The 22,766-nt window shown below is 43.9% G+C and overlaps 1 protein-coding gene across 4 annotated transcripts in view; it reads left to right on the top strand.

The window, feature by feature from the left end:
* The window catches only part of ATP10A (ATPase phospholipid transporting 10A (putative)), a 194,489-nt gene that overhangs the window by 159,038 nt on the left and 12,685 nt on the right, over window positions 1–22,766 (top strand). For 3 of the 4 annotated variants that reach the window (XM_023255028.2, XM_045058954.1, XM_023255029.2), the window contains 7 exons: window positions 2,308–2,525; window positions 4,558–4,752; window positions 7,166–7,748; window positions 15,506–15,609; window positions 15,703–15,829; window positions 18,589–18,773; window positions 20,269–20,596. In XM_023255028.2, the coding sequence (XP_023110796.2) occupies window positions 2,308–2,525; window positions 4,558–4,752; window positions 7,166–7,748; window positions 15,506–15,609; window positions 15,703–15,829; window positions 18,589–18,773; window positions 20,269–20,596 (1,740 nt within the window). The remainder of the gene's footprint in view (window positions 1–2,307; window positions 2,526–4,557; window positions 4,753–7,165; window positions 7,749–15,505; window positions 15,610–15,702; window positions 15,830–18,588; window positions 18,774–20,268; window positions 20,597–22,766) is intronic. The other variant, XM_045058955.1, reaches the window with a different exon arrangement.

Here is a 22,766-nt window from a genome sequence, read left to right as displayed (position 1 = left end):
AGCTCATTTGCCTGAAGGCAGAGTTCAGCCTAGTTGTAAAGGAACCAGAGACCCGGGTCTGAAGTCAGGTCAGAAGCAGCCTTTGAAAGCTGGACCTGAGGCTCTATGGGCAGAATCCCAACTAAGATTACAGAAAAATTTTGATAGTTGTTAGATGTTTGTTATAAAACTAAAGGTTGCATTGCCTCTGGAAGATACAGGAAAACATTTCTGGTGAAGACTAATAAAACAACCAGGCCTCTCTGCTGCATGTTTGAAAGAAATGCTATGATCAGTCATTGACATGCTCCTGGGGCCAAGAGCATCTTCAGCTGTTACTTTATGTGGTCTGACCTCACAGATCTCATTAGTAAAATGAATTCAGATGACTTTGGCTTTGTATGATGAGCCCAGTTCACATATATCTGAACCAGCCATGGAGACTCTTGGTATGGCCCTCTGACCTTCTGTTCTGGTGACACAGTGTGCCTAGAATAAAGCATCACCTGCTCCTTGCCTTTATCTTCCTCAGGAACACTGAAGGCATTGCTCAGGCCACTGTTGGTCAGAAATTTCTCCATCACTGTAGACCAGTCATATCAACAGTGGTCTGAAGGATGGCTACATTTAGGCTAACATCTGACTACTACTGCAGGAGACTGGGATAGGCAGGTATATCCTTTGAGAGGCTGACACCAAGTTCCTAATGCACAAGCCTAGAAGCTTGACAGCACTGTGTCCAGGCTTTGTTCTTCCTTGATGTTCATTCACCACCAAACTATGACTTATATCAGCAGGAGCAGGTGGGATGTGCAGGAGGAGATTTGCTTCTGGGGTGAGGAGCTCCCTCAGTGGGATCCTGGTGTCGGCAATTACTGAGTTTTGTGACCATAATTGACTTACCTTTCCTTATCTCTGTTTTTCTCATCCCTAAAGAAAAGTCTTAACTAAAGAAAGATGTTAAATGTAAGGCCACAGGCATTGGAGGGCTCCTCTTTGTCCCTTATGCAGGCCACATTGTGTTAAGATATTTTGTGCTCACACCCAGCACTGGACTTGCCCTCAAAGTTCTTAGCAATTGCTTGTTTTGAATGAGTAATCCTCATGAATAGCCTCCTTGCTCATCTATGATGAAATAAGCTGGACTAAAACTGGGCAAAGCCAGAAAAATGTGTTCAGAGCCGTTCATTAGCAAGAAACAGAGCAGATGTACTTCATGTGATTCAGCGAGTGGCTGGCCACATGGCCACAAGGATTTTTGCTGGGCAATGCCCCACTAAGCATTCAAGTGTAACAGTGCAGTCAAGATCATCTAAAATGGATCTCTGAGGGGCGCCTGGGTGGCGCAGTCGGTTAAGCGTCCGACTTCAGCCAGGTCACGATCTCGCGATCCGGGAGTTCGAGCCCCACGTCAGGCTCTGGGCCGATGGCTCAGAGCCTGGAGCCTGTTTCCGATTCTGTGTCTCCCTCTCTCTCTGCCCCTCCCCCATTCATGCTCTGTCTCTCTCTGTCCCAAAAATAAATAAACGTTGAAAAAAAAATTAAAAAAATAAATAAATAAAATGGATCTTTGACGGTGGGTCTATACCCTGGTGACATTTGTCCACTCTATGCAATCCCACAAAGACTGTCAGCCTCCCTATTGGGTAGAGCTTCATCCTTACAAGGTGAATGCAGATAATACCCACCCCCTACCTGACCCTGGACAAGGAGCGCCCGTGGGAAAGCACCATCAATACAGACTGAAAACTATTATTTTTGTGTGATTGCAGGGCAGATGTTCAACTTGTGATCTGTCCTAACAGCCCTAGTGAGTCAGGTGGCCCCATGACCCTGGGATAAGGGCAAAGCCTGGAGCCTGGCTACACTGTGGGAGAGGACTTCATTGCCCTGCCTTCGTCCCCACTGTCTGCTGCCCAAACCACATTCATCACACCTAGGGTCCACCTGAATAGAGGGGCTGTATGTGAATCTGTCTCTGTCCACACTTTACTTGTTTGTGGAGCTCGATGGCCACTGTGCCAAAATGCACAGGATCTTTGTTTTGGCATCACATTGACCTGGGTGTCCTCTCCACCCTCCTGAATCCTGTGTACTTTGCAAGGTCCTTAAGTTTTCTGAGACTCAGTCTTCTCATCTGTGCAGCGGGGTGGAGAATATCAACCTCATGAGGTTGACTGTAGGTGCACATAAAGCCTCCATCTCTCAGTGGAAACTTTTATTAAATGTGGCCTTGCCTTTGGGAAAGTGAGGGTGGTGAGTGCTCTGAATCAGTTTCATTTTCCTAGCCTCCCCATGATGTGTCACCCTGTGTGCCTTTCCCTACAGCCCAGCGTCTGGCCAGGTACCAGGAGGCAGACTCAGAGGAGGAAGAGGCAGTGCCCAGAGGGGGCTCGCTGCCCCAGCGCAGCAGCATTGGGAGCCATCAGAGCATTCGCATCATGCACAGGAGCCAAAGCACCAAGTCACATCGGCGCACAGGCAGCCGGGCTGAGGCCAAGCGGGCCAGCATGCTGTCCAAGCACACAGCTTTCAGCAGCCCTATGGTGAGTCCCACTCAGAGGACAGCAGCTACCCATGCTGGGACAACACCACCTTTCCTTGCCCTGTCATTTCCCTCCATTCATCAGAAGTATCTGTATGTAATAATACAAATGAGCTGTTGCTGGGGGGTTAGCTCTTTTCAGTTAACAGAACTTGTGTGGCCAACACTTTCTTCACCCTACATTGCTGGATCTTTTCTAAAACACTGACATGGCCCCTTTGTCATGGCCTCTAAGGCCAGGGAATTGTTGGTGAACTACTCAGATCAGTGATGGAGAGGAAGTCTGTCCTACCAAATGAAATGAATAAAACATCAGAGCAAGATGACAACTGTGAAAAAGAAAGACAGATGGAAAAAAAAAAAGTTTTAAGTAGATGAGCCCAAATCTAATAAACTTCTTTCTCCATTGCTTTGCCCCAACATTTATGGACCATTCTCATCAGGCAGGAAAATTTCCAGAAGTGAATGTGTGATAGCCTTTAAAAGATCCTTTCACTTCTAAAATGTTTTAAGAACAGAGAGGAAGAATCCATTTTGATCACTCTGTGTTGGCCTCATTCTTCTGTGCCCTTTGAAACCTATATAGGCTGCCATTTAAATTGTGGTTGCTGATTGGTGGTTTTATACAGGGCACTTGGGAGTCGGGCTCTACCACCTGGCAGGAGGAGCACTGTGTTGAAAACAAGCTTTTCTGACATCGATGTAACAATATGGGTCCAAGGGTATTTGAAATATTCAAACTTTCTGACCTAGGAATTTAGTGATTCAGTCAAAAATTTCTGTGCATAGATAGAAGTTTATCAATGAAAAAAATATGTATTCAGTGATAAAAGAGTGGCCAAATGAATTATAGTATATCTAATTTCTAAGTTGTTAAAAGTTGTATTTTCAAATGATTCTTAAAAGCCTGGAAAAGATCAGACTGCAGTTAGCCCTTGACCAACACAGGTTTGAACTGTGCTGGCCCACTTACATGCAAAATTTAAAAAAAAAATAAATATAGTGCAGTATTGTAATTGTATTTTCCTTATGATTTTCATATTTTTTTTGCTAACTTACTTTATTGTAAGAATACAGTATATAATACATATAAAATTCAAAATATGGTGTTAGTCCATTGTTCACGTTATCAGTATGGCTTTTGGTCAGTAGTAGGCTAATTTTGGGAGTGTCAAAAGTTATACATGGACTTTTTGATTGCATGGGGGGTCAGCGCCCCAACCCCCTGCATTGTTCAGGGGTCAACTGTGTATAACGTTTTGGGGAACATGAAACTGCCAATTTATGTATATTTTTTCTTTATTGAGGTATAATTGACATATAATGTGTAAATTTAAGGTGGGAAATGCAAATCAAAACCATAATAAGATATCATTTCACACCTGTTAGAATGGTTATCATCAAAAAGACCAGAGATAAGAAGTGTCAGCAAGGATATAGGGAAAAGGGAACCCTCATTCATGCACTATTGGTGAGAATGTAAACTGGTGCAGCCACTAGGGAAAACAGTATGGAGTTTCCTTAAAAGCTTATAAATAGAATTACTGTATGATCCAGCAATCCCATTTCTGGGTTTATATCAAAAGAAAATGTATAAAATATTTTATTATATATATAACGTAAGTGTCTAGAAAAAAGACTGGAAGGAAACAGGAGCACATGTTTCAAAAAGTGTGTATGTGAGCTGGTGCGATACAGATTTGTTCCATTTTCCCTTCTCTGTCTTTTTCAAATTTTTCTGAGTCAGATATGCTATAATAATCTATATTCTTAGCTGTATTATTTTTTAATGACAACATATATATGTTCTATATAAGAATATATACATTTCATTTCACATATAATGGATATTACATTCTTACATAATTTAAAATTATGCGTAAGTCATCACTATAAAATGGCATATGTAGATGAGTCAGATGAAGGGGCCTTTACAACTTAGAATAAAATCAAGGTGCCTTAAATAGTCAAGCACCAGGATGCTTGGCAGGTCACTGGGTCATACTCACCCCTAAGCCTCCATTTTCTTGCAGGAGAAAGACATTACACCTGACCCAAAGCTGTTTGAGAAGGTGAGTGAATGTGACAGGTGTTTGGCCATCGCAAGGCACCAGGAATACCCACTGGCCCACCTCTCACCAGAGCTCTCTGATGTGTTTGACTTTTTCATCGCACTCACCATCTGCAACACAGTAGTAGTCACATCCCCGGATCAACCACGACAAAAGGCAAGTTCTGGAGTCTCCCTGTGAAGCTGATACCTTTGACCTTCAGCATGGCCCCACTGTTGTCAGTCTACCTTTTCCAACAGGACTATTTACACTACCTCTCTCAGGTTTAAGAGGATATATCAGGGGGCTTTATATGGGACAAGCCAGCTCACTGGTTCTGTGGTGCCATTCCTAGGCTACCAGAGGCAGGTGAGGGGTTTGGGGCCAAGTAAGAGAGGACAACTTCCTCCCATGATGGGTGGGGCACATAACAGCCTGGCCTGGAGTGAGGCTGCCCTACACTACCTACACAGAATTTCAGGGTTCCAGATTCTCAGAGAAGAGTGCACAAGACAGGCTTGGGGCCCAGACAGATCACCTGGACTTGAATCCTGACTTTATCACTCAGCTGAGTGGCTTTGGATAAGCCTTCCCCTCCTGTGCCTTATGTGACATGAGGCCAGTGGTGAGGGTTAGGGAAAGGGCTCAGAGTAGGGCTTGGCACACGATAAATGTATTTGATGTTAACAAAGGCTTTTAACATCATCTTTCAAGGAGAAGTGGTCAAGAATCGATGGGAAGTTACTTAAGATGGTGGAAACATAGCAGTAATCTAAGTTGGTTTTTGTTTGGGTTAATAATAAGATTCTTAAAGTTTCATGTGCAAAAAGATCCTCTCTAACCCAGGTGCTTCTGAGAAAGTCCTCCAGGTGGGCTGGATGTATGCTTGTATAGGGTGCACCTAAGGATGGATGTGCATAATGCAGCAAGGCAACTTTAAATGGGTAAAAATAAAAGTGTTCTAGGGCTAGATGCATACCATAGACCTGCCTCTCAATCCCCTACCCTCCCAGACCCCTTTCCCTCCTCCTGGGGTAGCCCTTTTACCAGGTTCCACTGATGGCGCCATTGGTGTGTGATGTGGCCTGAACAAGAGGTCTCTGCTCTCTCTTGGCAGCAGCCTATCTGGCAGTAATGCAGCACCCCCTGTGCCCTTGCTTCTGCGACACTGGCCTGCAAAAGCCCCAGTGGGCCTGGTAGATCCAGAGCGGACAAGATCCCACCACTCAGAGACCACAGGGTTGCACCATCTGCCTTAGTCAGGAGGTGTTTTCTGCTGCAGCTCACCTCTTAGCTGCCTCAGCATCCCTCATCTGGCCTTTGGGTTCTTCCACCACCTAGTATTCAGCCCCTCTGGCATGCATCCCTGCATTCTAGTAGAACCTGTCTGACAAACTCAGGCATTGTTGCAACTACTGAATCACTGAGAAAGACCCCAGCATAACCTGAGGCATGTGATGATGGTGACATAAGCAGTGCATTCCATATTGGGAGGAGAATATTTAATCACCCACCCTCAGACTGCAAATGAACGGGTCTCTGGATGTGTTCCTCTTCTCACATATTAATGAGTACTAAATCTTCAGGGTATTTGGAGCCGGCTGGAACTCCAGTGTGGCTGTTTGAATCTCCCCCTTGGATATGTAGCACATTTAAAGTTATTATAGGACCAAAGAAGAAGCACCTTTATCAAAGTTGGTCCTACGGGCCCTGCTTGACCACACACCTGACTTTTCTTGAGGCTATTGTATAATATACAACTTCGGACACACAGACAAAATTATGAAAATTTAAGGCTAACTATAACTCCGTGTTTTGATTGTTATAACATTTGCTCTAAATCCATTTTCTAGCAGAAAGTTAAAATAGGTATATTATGCCAGCATTAGTGAACAATACTCCTTTAAATAAAATATTGCTGTTGCTCCATCATTGAGCTTTTTGGAACTCTAGCAAATGTGTATAACTGTTATTTTGTTGTTTTCATTTCTTGTTAGAAGCTATATAATTTATTGTGACTTAAAAAAAGTGAGCTAAATGATTTCAATCCTGAATTTGTCCATGCATTTAGCTGTTTAGAAAAGTTCTTTTGGGTTTGGGAATGTTATTTAAATTTTATATAGACATAATTCAAAGGACTGTATAAACTGGTCTTCTGTTAAATGTTTTTTGCAAGTGGGGAAAAAAAAAGGCTGGGTTTTGTGCCAGGCAATGACAGGCATGCTCTTCTCAGCCTTTTCTGCAAAGCAGTGGGACACTGCAGTGTGGAGACAGCCAGCAGAAAGGATAATCTGAAAGCCTGCAGGCACCATTGGCCTGAGTCCCCTGAGTCAGTTTAGGGCCTCCATGTAGCTACCCTGATGATCACATTCTAAAAGAATATATATTGCAAATCTTTGCTTAAGTGAAGTGTAAGAGGCCAAAGGGTGATCTCAAGGAAGATCAATGCTGGCCTTGGTTGCAGTTTTTAGTGCATGCCCCAAAATCTGGGAAATGGGAATTCTATGCTCCGAGCCCCCACTGGGGAAGTGGTAGTTGGGGTGAGGTCTCTAGACACACCTTCCCTGTCTTCTAACTGCTTCTCTTGCAGGTGAGGGTGAGGTTGGAGGTGAAGTCCCCGGTGAAGACGATAGAAGACTTCCTACGAAGGTTCTCACCCAGCCGCCTGACCTCCGGTTGCAGCAGCATCGGGAGCCTGGCCACCAACAAGACCACCCACAAGTCAGGGTCAAACTTTCTGTCCACCCTGTCCAATGACAGCACACTGCTCAGGCTGGAGGAGAGGCTGGGCCAGCCAGCCCCAGCCGTTGCCAGCAATGGCTACAGCAGTGGGGCTGCCAGCTGGGCCCCAGAGCACACTGCCCAGGAGCAGGGGGTGGAGCTGGAGCAGGAGCAGGAGCTGCGCTATGAGGCAGAGAGCCCCGACGAGGCAGCCCTTGTGTATGCTGCACGGGCCTACAACTGCACGCTGGTGGACAGGCTGCATGACCAGGTATCAGTGGAATTGCCCCACCTGGGCAGGCTCACCTTCGAGCTCCTACACACGCTGGGCTTCGACTCCATTCGCAAGAGGATGTCAGTGGTGATCCGGCACCCACTCACCGATGAGATCAATGTCTATACCAAAGGAGCTGACTCAGTGGTCATGGACCTCTTACTGCCTTGCTCCTCAGGTATCCAGCTCCTCTCCACTGGGCGGCACCTCCAGTCCCTTTCCATGAGTAAAGTGATTTTCATTAAGCCTTTTCTAAAGGGGTGCCTATCAGAGAATACCTTTCTGGATCACCCTTTCCCTCCTCTGAGGTATTTGGACTAGAATGCTCTGGGGGGTGGAGGATGGAGGGCTTCAGTGCCTAAATTCACCTCAGAACAGTGGGGTTGGGGGTTACTTGAGGTGAGGCCTAGCATCGTTTTTTTTTTTTTTTTTTAATTTTTTTTTTTCAACATTTATTTATTTTTGGGACAGAGAGAGACAGAGCATGAACGGGGGAGGGGCAGAGAGAGAGGGAGACACAGAATCGGAAACAGGCTCCAGGCTCTGAGCCATCAGCCCAGAGCCCGACGCGGGGCTCGAACTCACAGACCGCGAGATCGTGACCTGGCTGAAGTCGGACGCTTAACCGACTGCGCCACCCAGGTGCCCCTAGGCCTAGCATCGTTTTAAATCTGGCCAATGGAGATCAAGAACTTTTAGACTAGAAGTTCCGGAAGGTTCGTTCCTACTCTGTGATTGCCTGGACCAGGGCGACTATGAAGCCAGGTCATAGTTTGTAGCCAATTTGTGGAGCTGCCTCAGGTCACAGGCTGCTGGCCTCTCACTCACTGTCATCTGTCCCAACTTCAGGCAGAGCCTGAAGTCTCTTTTGAATACTAGAGTTCCATATAACTTCTGTGTTGAAAAAGAGAAATCTAAATCACTGGTGTCGACAGTTAGAACTTTATCCAGCAGAAGGGCTTGTTTGCATCTCCTTCTAGACACATGCTTCTGGGCCTTGGGAGGGGGGTGGCCAAGGTCCCCATCAGTAAACCTGGTCACCCTTCCCTCTGTACTTGGAGGATGAAGGAGTACATATGTAGGTGAGAGAGACTGGGTGGAAGTGAGGGTGCTGCTGGCAGATAGAAGGGTATCTGCTGTGGCTTTGCTGCCTGACCTCCACAGTCTCCTTATCTATTGTATTCTGGAAACAGCTCTAGGTACAACCTGCTGTGAAACCTTGTACACTGGATGGAGCTAGGGAATAATTTACTTCCCGTGGTCCTCTCACCATAATTTCAGTGCCTCAGAACTGGACTCCTGGCTCTCTAGGCCAGCACCACTCTGTTGTGGGAAAGTGTACTAAGGAATCTCTACAGACAGGAAATCCTTTTCCCATGGGAATACCTCTCAGTTTGCAAACGTGGCTCTGAAAACAGTTTGGATAGCTTTTCATGGGCATAACCTACCAGAGGGCAAGATTTGCCTTTCCACCTCAGGGATTCTGTGCTAGTGTAGACACAGGCTGATTTTGCATTCCCAGAGCCGCCTTCATTCTGCCATTCAGTAGCCTTTTTGTTTTCTTGATGGTTTCCTTCACTGTGCAAAACTTTTTTATTTTGATGTAGTCCTAATAGTTTTTATGCTTTTGTTTTTCTTGCATCAGGAGACATGTCTAGAAAAATGTTGTTACAGCCAGTGTCAGATTACTGCCTGTATTCTCTTCCAGGATTTTCATAGTTTCAGGTCTCACATTTAGATCTTTAATCCATTTTGAGTTTATTTTTGTGTATGGTGTCAGAATAGTTCAATTTCATTCTTTTACATGTAGCTGTCCAGTTTTTCCACCATTTATTGAAAAAAAAATACTGAAAAAAACGCAAACACATGGAGGCTAAACAACAGGATGCTAAGCAACAAAAGAAGAAATCAGAAAGTACATGGAAATAAATGAAAATGAAAATACAATGGTCTGAAACCTATGGGGTACAGTAAAAGTGGTTCTAAGAGGGAAATAAATAGCAATACAGGTTTACCTCAAGAAACAACAAAAAGCTCAAATAAACAATCTAACCTTAGTACACCTAAAGGAGCTAGAAAAAGAAGAACAAAGACCAAGAGAAGTAGAAAGAAAAAAATAATAAATATCAGAGACTTAAAAAAAAAAATCATTGACCAAGAACTGGTTCTTTGAAAAAGCTAAACAAAATTGCTAAACCTTTAGCCAGGCTCATCAAGAAAAAAGAGAAAGGACCAAACAAGAAAGAAGTTACAACTGACACCACAGAAATACGAAAGATTATGAGAATACTACTAAAAATTATATGCCAACAAATTGGAAAACCCGGAAGAAGTTGATAAATTCCTAGCAAAGTACAGCCTTCTAAAACAATCAGGAAGAAATAAAAATCCAAGCAGACCAATTAATTGTAATGAAATTGAATTGATAATAAAAAAAAAACTACTAAAAAATAAAAATCCAGGACCAAATGGATTCATAGGTGAATTCTGCCTAACATTTAAGGAAGTGTTAATACCTAAATCTCCTCAACCTATTCTAAAAAAGAGAAGAGGAAGGAAAGCTTCCAAATACATTCTTTGAGCCTTCTTCATTCTGAAATTTGATTTTGCATCCACACAAAAGAAAAACAGATATAGCAATTATCTGAGATTTAATTCTACTGTAAAAAAAAAATATTTGTCCTTTTAATTAGAGACAGTTTAATGGACTGTTGTATTTAAGAATTAACCACATACAATGGGTCATGTATAAGGTAAAAGGCCTGGAGTAGCACTAAGAAATGGGTAGGACAGGGTGGTAGGTGGGGCCCACCATAGAGAAAAGGGACCCTGTTGAGCTGTGCAAGTACAGTAGTTGCCACACTTGTACTTTGCTGGCAGGTCACTTTTAAATGAGTACATAGTCTTAAATTTCTAGACAAAGCACAAACAAACAACTCCTACCACTCATAATCAACTTCAAGGTCAGGGGCATGTGAGGAGACTAAGAGCAGGCTGGGAAGCCTCATATCCCTCTTCACCTGATCCTTCAGCCCCTGTGTAGCTTTGCTGTTACACTCACCTCCTCTGCTACTGTCCATCTACTGAAGGTCTCTGGGAGGAAATTACTATCCATATCTAGGTAACTATAGGTGAAAAGAAGCAAAGCCTTCCATCTGTTGCACCATGGATGAGACAAGTAAAAGAGTGACATTGCTATAGTGACACATTGTCCAAACCATGACATTGAAAGGGGCAGATTAAAAATAGACAATTTGTGTAGCTCTCCACCTTACTCAAGGAATTTCCAAGCAGTGTGTGGTTCAGATATGTTTGGAAGATCTACATGTAGACATCCAGCAACTTAAGATTCAAGATGTTCTGAGACTCCATTGCTTTCCCAAGAGAGGAGCTATAGGATGGCTCTGGGGTTACCTTGAAGTTATCCACTGGTAACACCCCGGCATTATGTATAAATCATTCAACTTTTACTTTGTGGGTGGATGGAGTGTGGAGAGCATACTTGAGGAGCACTTACCTGTGCTCAGGAAGTAGAGCATTGTGTTCAAGCTGCTGTACCTGTGCACTGGTGATAAAGTAAGGTGGGCACACAAGTATTATCCTCTGGATTACTTCAGATCTTTAAGATCTTTCTTCAAAGAGATATAACACTTCTACAAAAAAAGGCAAGAGGAGGCTACGATGATGATTGATGTGACTGTGTTAGAGGGAGTGTGTCATATTCTCAGGACGTGATCAAATCTTAGAAGTTGTGGGGGATCAGGTAGAAAGCAGGGACTGTATCCTACTCTAGTACCTACAGACCTCTGTTCAAATCCCAGGTCTACATTTATGGGCTGGAAGGAGTGACCCTGGAGAAGTCACTTTCTTTGCTTTAGTTTCCCATCTGCACAAAGGAAATCAGGATACTGACCTCATAGGAAGCCCCTGTCCAAACCCCTGGCACAGTGTCTGGTGTTATATAAGCATAAAGTATAAGCTAGCTCCCTTTTCCCTTCTCTCTGGTTCCTTCCCCTTAAGATTCACTTGCTTGAGGCTTGGTCCAGCTGCTACTTTGTGTGGTGTTTAAGACACAAACCCCCAGATTGCCCCACCTTCTCCAAGAGTGAGGATGGAGAGTAGCCCACCACATAGCATGGGAATCACCCATTGCTGCTGTTCAATAAATCAATAAATGCATGCATAAACAAGGGAGGAAATTCACTTTATTTTGCCATCTTGCTGAGATGACTCTTTATAAGAGACACAAATTTGTCAAAAGCATTAAGAAAATGAAAAAAATAAAGAAATAGAAGTATCACTAAGCATTTTAAAAGCACGTGTTAAAATCATGAGTAGGAGTGGAAATTTTCCTCTGAGCGCCTCTTCACAGGGTCCTGAGCATTGCCAGCAGTGCACTGGTGGGGACCCTGCTGCAGTGTCCATGTGCACTACTCGGCCAGAGCTGGCGCAGGGCTCCTCTCAGTCCTATTGCATCTTGAGCGCAGTGACATGGGAGTCTTCTTTACTGACAGGAGCTGTTACTGTCTGACACTGTGCTTGCCCCCCACTCCTTACCTCCAGCACCCAGATGTGGCTGCAGAGACCTTCTTCCTGTGCCCCTCAGGCCACCACCTCTCTCCAGGAGGTGCTGGGTAGCATTGGTTCTACCTCTGGCCATGATGTTGCTCCATTTCCAAACTGGCTGTTTTGCAGTGCAACACAGAATTCTTCCTACTACCATAGATATAAAAGCCACAGGGGATCTGGGTTGCCTGTAAAGTATCGGAAAGAAGAGCCAGATACTGCATGAATATCACTGAAAATGCAATGTGAACATTACAATGCCTGCAGTCAGATCAGTGCAGGAGAGCCAGGCTTACCACATAACTCTGGGGGTCCACGGGTGTACTTTCTAGGACAGCACCAAATCCACTCTTCCTAGGTGCCCCCAGCTCTTTGGTGCTTGTCTGCTTTGGGTTTGAGTTCTTTCTACCATCCTGGCCCCTCCATCAGAATGCAGATGTATCGCAGCATTCACAAAGATCCAATTCCTACAGACCCTGACATTGGTTCTCAGTGACTGTCCAGCTACTGGTGTAGTGGGAATCTGTAAGGGAGAAATCATGTAAGAATCAGGAGCAAGGTCTTACCTCAAGTGGCAGAGGAGATGTATGTCTTCAAGTCTAGAGGAGGGAGGGAATGAGGCAGGGCAGTCACTGCTTCTCTGCAGGGCTTGCTGGGCTCTTCCCAGGCTCTGCTGTGGGTGTTCCCATACAGAAACAGCTCAGTGTGGCCACCTGTGTGATTGCACACTCATCCAGGGCACCCAGAATGCCAAGCTGCCTGGCCTGCCTCTTTTTCATTGATTCTGTTTTGACAAGTGTTTGGGCACAGCCCCTGCATACTGTTCCTTTACCTTCTTCCCCTCTCCTCTCTGGAAAACTGAAGTTCTTTATGATTATTATTTTAATTCCAAAGCCCCTTAGACAGATGCCTCTGGTCAAGGAACAGCAGCGTCTGGAATAATGTTGTTATTATGTTCTAAAAATGCTATCATGATATCAGGAGTAAATGGTAGTCACAATTAAGATGTCATTTTTTGAGTGTCTTTTTTTCCAGGAAATTTAAATTCCTAAAGCAAAGTCATCTAGGGCAGGATTTTCCCTCTCTCTCTCTCTCTTTTTATTCATTATTGCTCCCTTTAAGGAGCCTTTTTAGATATTTTTTAAATTACTCCCCCCATGACATTTTAATGCCACAGATAGGCTATATATATATATATATGTATATATATATATATATATATATATATATATATATATATATTTGTTTATGTGCTGTATATATATCTGTGCTTTATGCTATACCTAAATATGTTTTAAATGTATAATTAAAATTATGTCTGGGCAAGGGGCGCCTGGGTGGCGCAGTCGGTTAAGCGTCCGACTTCAGCCAGGTCACGATCTTGCGGTCCGGGAGTTCGAGCCCCGCGTCGGGCTCTGGGCTGATGGCTCAGAGCCTGGAGCCTGTTTCCGATTCTGTGTCTCCCTCTCTCTCTGCCCCTCCCCCGTTCATGCTCTGTCTCTCTCTGTCCCAAAAATAAATAAACGTTGAAAAAAAAAATTAAAAAAAAATTATGTCTGGGCTTTCTAAATTTTTTTTAACATTTATTCATCTTTGAGAGACAGAGCACAAGCGGGAGAGGGGCAGAGAGAGAGGGAGACACAGAATCGGAAGCAAGTCCAGGCTCTGAGCTGTCAGCACAGAGCCCGATGTGGGGCTCGAACCCACAAACTGTGAGATCATGACCCGAGCCGAAGTCGGGCGCTCAACCAACTGAGCCACCCAGGCACCCCATGTCTGGGCTTTTTTTGCCCCACAACCAGTGTTTTAGACCCATAGGGGTGCTATCTTTATGGAGAACACATGTCTAAGAGGTGAAAGTGTTTCTGCCAGGTCCAGTTTGTCCAGGGCCTGACTCAGATAGTAGACAGCCTTCCCCAAACCAGGAGCCTCACCACTGATAAATAGAGTTGCCAGATTTAGCACACAAAATCTATTGAATGCCCAGTTAATTTAAGTTTCAGATAAACAACATAATATTTTTAGTAAAAGTATGTATTTTTTTTAAGTTTATTTATTTTGAAAGAGAGAATATGTGCACACAACGGGGGAAGGAGCAGAGAAAGAGGGAGAGAATTCTGAGCCCCATGCGAGGTTCAATCTCATGAACCACTGTGAGATCATGACCTGAGCCAAGATCAAGAATTGGACTTTTAACTGACTGAGCCACTTAGACACCCCAGTAAAAGTATGTCTTATGTGCTATTTATGCATCTTATATTCTATCTGGTAATACTACTGGCATTTTGGGGGTAGAAACTGCACTTTCTGCTAAAGTACAATTTTTTGCAAACTGGAAGAATATGTACCTTAATTTATGTGTACCTCCTGGACCAAAGGGATACCAGATCACTAATAAAGTTTTGTTTATATGAGCTCATTTCAACAAAGGTCATTAGTAACAGTCATAAATATGATGTGGTTCTTTTTAAAATAACAAAGCAGCTTTTACCTTAAATTTTATGTGAAAAGTGTGTACAATTTACAAGTGACAAAATAGACATGGGATGAATCTAGTGGTACCGAGGTTTCACAGGAGATTGTTGGAGTAAATCATGGGGTAGGATGCTCTTGTGACATTCCTGCTTAGTGAATTGCAACAAAATGCAATTCCAAATGCAGACAGTTAGAACACTGCAGAAAGGTGAAGACAACTTCTCTCACTGGCCCTGAAACACAGTCATAATATACTTTTATCATGCACAAACTAAAGTGCCTTATGATTTCCCACTCATAATTGGTGACCCAAGAAAATGTTAAGAGTTACAAAAGTATGTGTCACCTTGTCATGGATGCCACAAGTTGGGTGAGGCTCAAAGTCAGCACTTCCGTAGTTCAGTAATAAGCAATAAGTATGCTCAGCTGTGTCTACAGGAAACAGAAAAGGTGGATGTTTGGAGAGGTCTCATATGTAGACAGCTAGTTTCTTAGCTTTTTCTTTTTAACTGTGGTAAAAAACAAACCCCATATAACATAAAATTTACCATCTTAATAAGTATACAGTTCACTAGTGTTAAATAGATTCACATTGTTCTGCATCCTTTGAACAATTCCTTTGTCTCCTCTATGCTCCTTTCTGTGTCTGTGGACGTGACTACTTTCAGACCTTAAAAATGTGGCCATTTTCATGGGAGGCTTGCCTGGAAGCTGGGTGAGAAGAGCTTCCAGGCTAGAACATCTAGAGTGGTGCTGACCTCTCCTCTGTGTCAGCTATATGTGTAGAGCTGTTTCAACACCATGCAAAGCTACCTGAGGTTTATGGAGTGGTCCAGGGCAGTCTGCTGGACTCTGTTCTTACTCATCCATGTTTCTGCTTCTATTCCAACCTAGATGACGCCAGAGGAAGGCATCAAAAGAAAATCCGAAGCAAGACTCAGAATTACCTCAACCTGTACGCAGTGGAAGGTCTGCGCACTTTGTGCATTGCCAAAAGGGTGAGTGGGTGCCCCCTCCACAAGTGCATGTGCTGACCACTGCCCCAACAGTGCTCAGCACCTGCATTGGATTCATCAGTGTGTCTCATGTAGGTTCTGAGTGAAGAAGAGTATGCCTGTTGGTTGCAAAGTCATTTAGAAGCAGAATCCTCCCTGGACAATCGTGAAGAGCTTCTCTTCCAGTCTGCCATTCGCCTGGAAACAAATTTGCATCTGTTGGGTAATTATGCACATGAGCATGCGTTGCACTGAGCAGTATGGAATTTGCAGAGACAGTTCTGGATGGTGAGGTGACATGGCTCCAGTCTTTGGCAGCTCTTCACATGCTGGTCTTGATTAAGGAATTGCCTGGCCTGATGCTAGCATGGCTCCCAGGACCAACCATCCTTGATTGAACATTCACACCATGTCCCGTTTCTTGATGTTCTATGTACTGTCCCACTAGACACCCAGTGACAACTCCTGACTTGCCTTCCCTTAAACACTGCTTTCCCACACAAATAGAGATGAGGAGCAAGGCTTCTCAACAATTGATGCTTATTGAGTCTACCTCCTACCCCTAAGACAAAAAGAAACTGTTGGACTCCAGAAATGGCTGCACTTTATGTCTTATGAATGTTTCATGGATTCAATTTGGTTGAAAAAGAAAATGAGCTCATTTTTTACTAAACTGTGCTCATATTTGCTACTGTGTTCATATTAGTATTTATAAGAGTATTTATTTTAATATTTAAAATATTTAATATTAAATTTGTATTAAATTAGCTGAGTCTTTGTATACATGCTCTCTGTGACTGCACCATTTGTAATCATGCTGTATATACACACACTACATCCTGTGGTGCTAGTAGTCAGATGGTATACCTGGGGCATGGAGAAACTGGAGTTCATCTCTTCATTCAATACAGAGAGGCTGTAATTCATTTGCCCTTGTTCCCTGGACAAAGGAATTGGGCTACCTACATATCTATATATACATACCTAATATAACATTTAATTCATCTTAATAATATATTTAGTAGCATAGCATACATACTTTATATAATATTCTTTTCTGCCTGTGGTATCCTGTAAGAGGGCATGCACTGCGCAAAAAAGGCCCAAGATCCAGAGGCCCAGAGACATCATTAGCAGTATCCCTGGGAGCGATTAAATGAAAACACTTGGAAACAGTTTTTTCTAGTCTGCCAGGTTTTGATTTACTGAGCTAGGACTGTTCACATCTAGAACATGCTTCTCCAAAAGAGATGAGACCCTTTGGCAAGGCAGGGGATCCTGCTTGTCCTCTTGGCCTGAGGACAGGTGTGCCTGTCTAAGTTCTCTGACCCTTCACTGTGGGGAACTCTCCCTGGAGAGCTCTGACTCTTGAGTGGAGTAAAATTTGCCTCCCCAGTTTCTTCTTCCAATGGACACTTGTCCTACCCTCTGGAGCAACACAGATAAAATCTCTTCCCCTTCCAAGAAGGTAAGACCTTAACTATTTGAGGACTTGGCTGTGAGCCCCTAGTCTGTCCCTTCACCTATACTATTTCACTCCTACCTTTCCTTTTTTCAGAGGCTAGGAGCCTTGGCTTGGTTGTTCAGTCCTGGCTTTGTCATTTACTGGCCATGAGAGCCTGGGCATGTGACTCTGTCTTTTGACATCCCAGTTTCCTTCTGCTGGGTGATAATTCTCTGGGGTGAACAGAAGGGCTGCAGTGGAGCACTGAGTGAGAAACAGGCACAGGATCCAGTACTTAGCTGCATGTGGTGATGTATCTTTAAGTTATTGAATGCTTTTTGTAGGTCAATTATACCTTGACTCCACCCTCCTTGCATCTGCCAACTCATCTGTTTTAGGAAGAGAAAAGGAAGTGGTGTCTATCTTAATCATTTCAGGCTGCCATAACAAAATAACACAGACTGGACAGCTCAAATAACAGACATTGCTTTCTCATAGTTATGGAGACTGAAGTCCCATATCAAAGTACTGGCCATTTTGGTTCCTTAAAGGGCTGTCTTGCTGATTTGCAGATGACTGTCCTCCTTCTGTATCCATAAATGGTAGAGATCATCTCTCCTGTGTCTCTTATTATAAGTGCACTAACCCCATTCATGAGTGTTCCACTCTGATGACCTAATCACCTCCCCAAGGCACCACCTCCTAATGCCATCACCCTGAGGGTTAGGGCTTCAACCTATGAGTTTTGGGAGTAGTGGTACACATTCAGCCCATAGCAGCCTCTTATCACAGGGATGAGTATGGCATAAAAGAGAAAGGTAGGGCTGATGAGGGGCCCTCAGTCAATGTTGTACTTTAAGAGGGGAGATAGAGACAATCTCATTATGTTGGCAACAGGAACAAAACTGAGGCTAGCCTGGAGAGCATCTTTTGGCACTGAGTAGATTTGTTCCAATATACAGAGGCCTACCTAGGGAAAGCCACTGCTTATTACTTACATTTATGGGGACAGTACCTTCTGGATAACATTGCCTTCAAGAAATAATGGCTTGTGTGGTCTGTGTAGACAGATAATGGTAAGCATTGCTGAGAGCAAATATTGTGGATGTCATTCACCAGAAATTTTACATGGAATGGATAATTTTTAAAGCTTTTTCATCCTTCAGAATATGGTCATTATAAACATTTCCCCACAAGATTTGTTTCCATGTTATCTATTAAGTTAAAAATTAGCTGCATGTTAGAAAACATTGGAAGTGCTTTGTTGTTGGCAAATGAACAGAGAATTGTGTTTAGTGACTCAGTTATTCTGACTCATTCTTGACTGTGTCAATCGAGGGAGTTATTGAGAGGGTTTACCACTGTCCTGAAATGATGAATTATCAAAGACTGCTTCCACATGAGACCAGCCTCAAGCTGCTCCCAGTCTATGGGGTCATGCCAGCATCTTTGGTGTGTTGGTGATGGCATTCGTACCCCATCAGGGTCTGAGGGCATGTGAGGAGGGGGATCACATACACTGTTGCACATTTGACCAGGTGCTACTGGGATTGAAGACCGCCTGCAGGATGGAGTCCCAGAGACCATTGCTAAATTGCGTCAAGCAGGCCTGCAGATTTGGGTTCTCACCGGTGACAAACAAGAAACCGCTATTAACATTGCGTATGCCTGCAAACTGCTGGACCATGATGAGGAAGTCATCACCCTGAATGCTGAGTCCCAGGTGTGTATGTTTCCAGGAGCCTGTGTTCTACCTGGGACAGCTTCATACCCAACTAGCCCCCACAGCAACAGGAATGTTTTCAATTTCTGACAACTGCTATGAGAGGCCTTTGCCCTCTACCTCTCTGTTTACACCTGTGTTGTGTTTCTGGCACTTAGAATGTTTTTGTCATTGCCTAGGAAGGTGTGGAATTTGCTGGAATTTCTTAATTTCAAAGGGACATACATCTGGACTTTACAAATGCAAAGTTCAACTTGTTTTCCCTGACCCGTCCATGTCAACAATGTTGGAGAAGTCTTTTATGAGGTCACATGAGCCAGGGAACCAGTCCATTCAGCACTGATGTACTCAGGACAGGATGGGTTGTCTCATTGATGCCCCACTGTGCACTGAGGGTTTTGATCCAATCACATTTATCTATTAAATCATCAAGTATGTAGGGATTATCTACTTCTCATAAAGCCCTGGTCTGGGCTCTGATTCCTTGAGTGAGATCCCACTTGAAACATCTTTTTGAACTGGATGATGAGGTCCAATTCATCAACTTTTTCTTTAAAAATTTTTTTTTTAATATTTATTTATTTTTGAGAGAGAGAGCACGCACGCACATGAGTGGGGGAGGGGAAGAGAGAGAGAGAAACAGAATCTGAAGCAGCCTCCAGGCTCTGAGCTGTCAGCACAGAGCCCAATGTGGGGCTTGAACTCACAAACTGAGATCATGACCTGAGCCAAAGTCTTGTCTCACTCACTTTTCTAAGTACAAGAGTTCCTCAATAAGCACTTACTGAACACAGCTGGATTTTCAGGGTGTATTGCAGGAAATCGATTGCTTACCCAGTGGGCTTACTGTCTATAAAGGGCCAAGAACTACTTGCCTTCCCTGGAGTGTGTTTGTTTCTGGAAATAGTTGTCTTTCTTATGTCCCCTGACCCCTCAGGTTCCCCATTAAATGTTCCTATTCTTTCTGGAATTCAGGTACAGTTTTGAAAGGGCATTGTCAGTAAAAGCCTTTTGTATGCTTGTTAAAAAATTTATTTCCCTGGTCAACTGGAAATATTAGGGAAACACTGATAATTATACTTCCTTAGAGGATGATCATAACAAAGACTTTTAAAGGGCTTTGTACCTCAAGAAGAAACAAGAAGGGCTGAGTAAAGGCCTCAGAGAGCCAGGGAGAAGTACATATAAGGCTTCCTCGCCTAACCAGCCAGCAGTTTAGCCACATACATTCAGGCCTTCCAAAATGAAGATATTCTATCTAACCTCCACATAGTACAATGGGAAATTAAAAGTAGAATCTTATCAAAATCCTACAAGTTCATCCTCTTCAATGTGGAAAGTCTTCATCTTCAACTAACTTCCCAGTTTCAGGAGGGAGGCCTTCTGGGCAGAGCCTGCAGCCTGGTGCCCTTGAAATGATCAGACTTTGAGTGTCAAGGAAGGTAATCTGTGGCGCAGCTGAATGAATTGCACTGTCCTCTCGTGCCCATTTCAGGAGGCCTGTGAGGCCCTGCTAGACCAGTGCCTACACTACGTGCAGTCCAGGAGCCCCCGCATTGCCCCTGAGAAGACCACAGACAACGTGAGCGTGGGGTTCTCCCCTCTCTGCCCACCCTCCACGTCTACCACCTCTGGCCCCAGCCCGAGCCTCGTGATCGACGGGAGAAGTCTGGCCTATGCCCTTGAGAAAAACCTAGAAGACAAATTTCTCTTTCTCGCTAAGCAGTGCCGGTCAGTCCTTTGCTGTCGCTCGACACCTCTGCAGAAGAGTATGGTGGTGAAACTGGTCAGAAGCAAGCTCAAGGCCATGACCCTGGCCATAGGCAAGTATCCAGGCTAGCCAGGCAGGGCCCTGTGTAAATGAGTAGCCCCCATCTTGTGTAGCTGCTTCCTGCATTTTCCACCCCTTCTATGCTCTCCTGTAAGACAGGGAAACACTTCCTTGCTCTTTTTCCTATTCTTAAAATCACACCTAATACAATAAAACAGACATCCTGTTTGAAATACAAAATGTAGATTTGAAAATTACAAACTATGGTAGCAACAGTTATAGCTATATATAGGAAGCCAGTAATACAATGATGGTTTAAGAAGACAGAACTTATATAGTGTTTCCTGCAAGACAGGAAACTAGAGATCGGCCATTCCAGGCAGCCTCGGCCACAGCAGAGCCCTGCGTGCTAGCCATTACCCCAGAACACCTTAGAAAGAAGGCCCTTTGCAGGTGTTTCCGGTCACTGTGAGCCAACTGGAGTCCCAAGACTCCATAATGCTACAAGAGCCCAAAGACTTGATGGTGATCATAATTCCCACTGCCTCTTATCCTTTGAATTTTGCTGAATGTTCCAAGACAAGCATGTAATTAAATGTAATTCACATGTAATTCACATAAGCATGTGAATAGTTGCTAAATCTTACATCCTTTCTTTAAGGACTGTGCATCTAATGGTGGCTTTTCCTTGCAGACTGTTGGCCTGGAGAGCTTTCTAGGCTCCTATCCAGTGCTACCTGGTCCTCCCCTGTCTCCTCCTCCCAGGGCACCATCCCCACTCACATCTGGTTGGGTGGGGTCTGGTCTCCAACCAGGTTCAGGGACTCAGCAGCACCACTTGCTGGTGAGGGCTGGGAAAGACTGGGTAGCCTGGGGAAAAGAGTGATCTCCTTGACCCCCAGATCTCAAAAATTTTGGTCTCCCTGAATATAGAATGCATACCTAGGTGAGATTTAGTTTTGAAATAAAGGGTCCTCACTAATCAATAATATTTATAGTATTTTCTGCAAAAGGTCTGTGACAGCCCCCCTTGTTGATGTGGGGGTTACTACCCTCTCACATTAGGATAGGGTTGAGGTTAGTGTAGAGTCTGGGTCTGAGGTCGGGGGGGCCTTAGTGTGGTTGTAATGGAGACAGCTCTGTACGTCTTGAGGGCTGTGGTAACCACTAAGGGGAGTGAGATGAGCATAGATGTGAATACATGTTTAGCCATGACTCCCTGGTCCAGGCTGTGGGAAGTCTCCATGGGTGGACCCCTTCCAAAGGAGGCTGTCTCAGTACCACCTTTGCCCCAATGTGTCTGGAGTGGCCTTCAGAGCTCCCTGAGCAAGTTTTGTAGGTGCTGAGGAGTGTGCAGGCTGAGTGCAGGCTTCTCTGAGCAACTCTCAGCGGTGACATGAGGACCATACCTCCTGGTAAGGTTGGTGTAAGACACAAATGAGTAAACCACATTTTCAAAGCTTAATCAGTGCCTGGATCAGTCACTGAATCACTGGTGTATGGTATTCATTTTTGAAAAATGGAGGTAGAGTCTTGGTTGGTTACAAAGAAAAGAAAAAACAAAATAAAATCTCAAAAGAGAAAGGGAAAGTAATGACCCATCAGAACTTTCGCTCATTTCTTTGACCATGAGTGAAAGCATTGATGGCACCTAGTCCCAGGTGTCTAGCAGTTAATAATGTAGAGAACATTATTGCCTACCATATCTCACTTTGATTGGGACATTGTGGGAGAAGCTGCAGAGATTGTTACTACTTCACAGAATTTCAGTGTGACAAATATTGACTGATCACTCATGTTGGGCCAGCACAATAAAGAACAGGAAAATCATAGGACACAGCTATCCTATAGCCACATTATGAATCACTCCAACTTGTATGTCTGCACTTTTTGCACATTTGAAACTTGGGAGGTACTCTGGGATTTGGGCCCTTCTATTGCCCCATTCCCAGAATGGTCATTTTCGCTTAGTGACAAAGACTTTAAGTCTCTGCTTGCTTTTCCCTGAAGATGATGAGACCTCTAACCTATATTTTATGTTCCTAACCATTTTCTAACCATCAGCAGCTTGACTGAACAAATAGAAGTTCTTCTTTATTACATCTTTAAAGGACCTAAAGGCAAGCACAATAGCTAATAAACTTGCTTGTAATCAGTGTACAAAAAGAACTCTACAGTTTGCTGGGCAGAATTTAACCTCCTTTGTTCAGTTCAGAAAGCCA

Source organism: Felis catus, chromosome B3, assembly GCF_018350175.1.
Source record: "Felis catus isolate Fca126 chromosome B3, F.catus_Fca126_mat1.0, whole genome shotgun sequence".
Classification (NCBI taxonomy): Eukaryota; Metazoa; Chordata; class Mammalia; order Carnivora; family Felidae; genus Felis; species Felis catus.
Note: the sequence above shows the minus strand (reverse complement) of the source record. Positions and strands in the feature narration are given on the sequence as shown.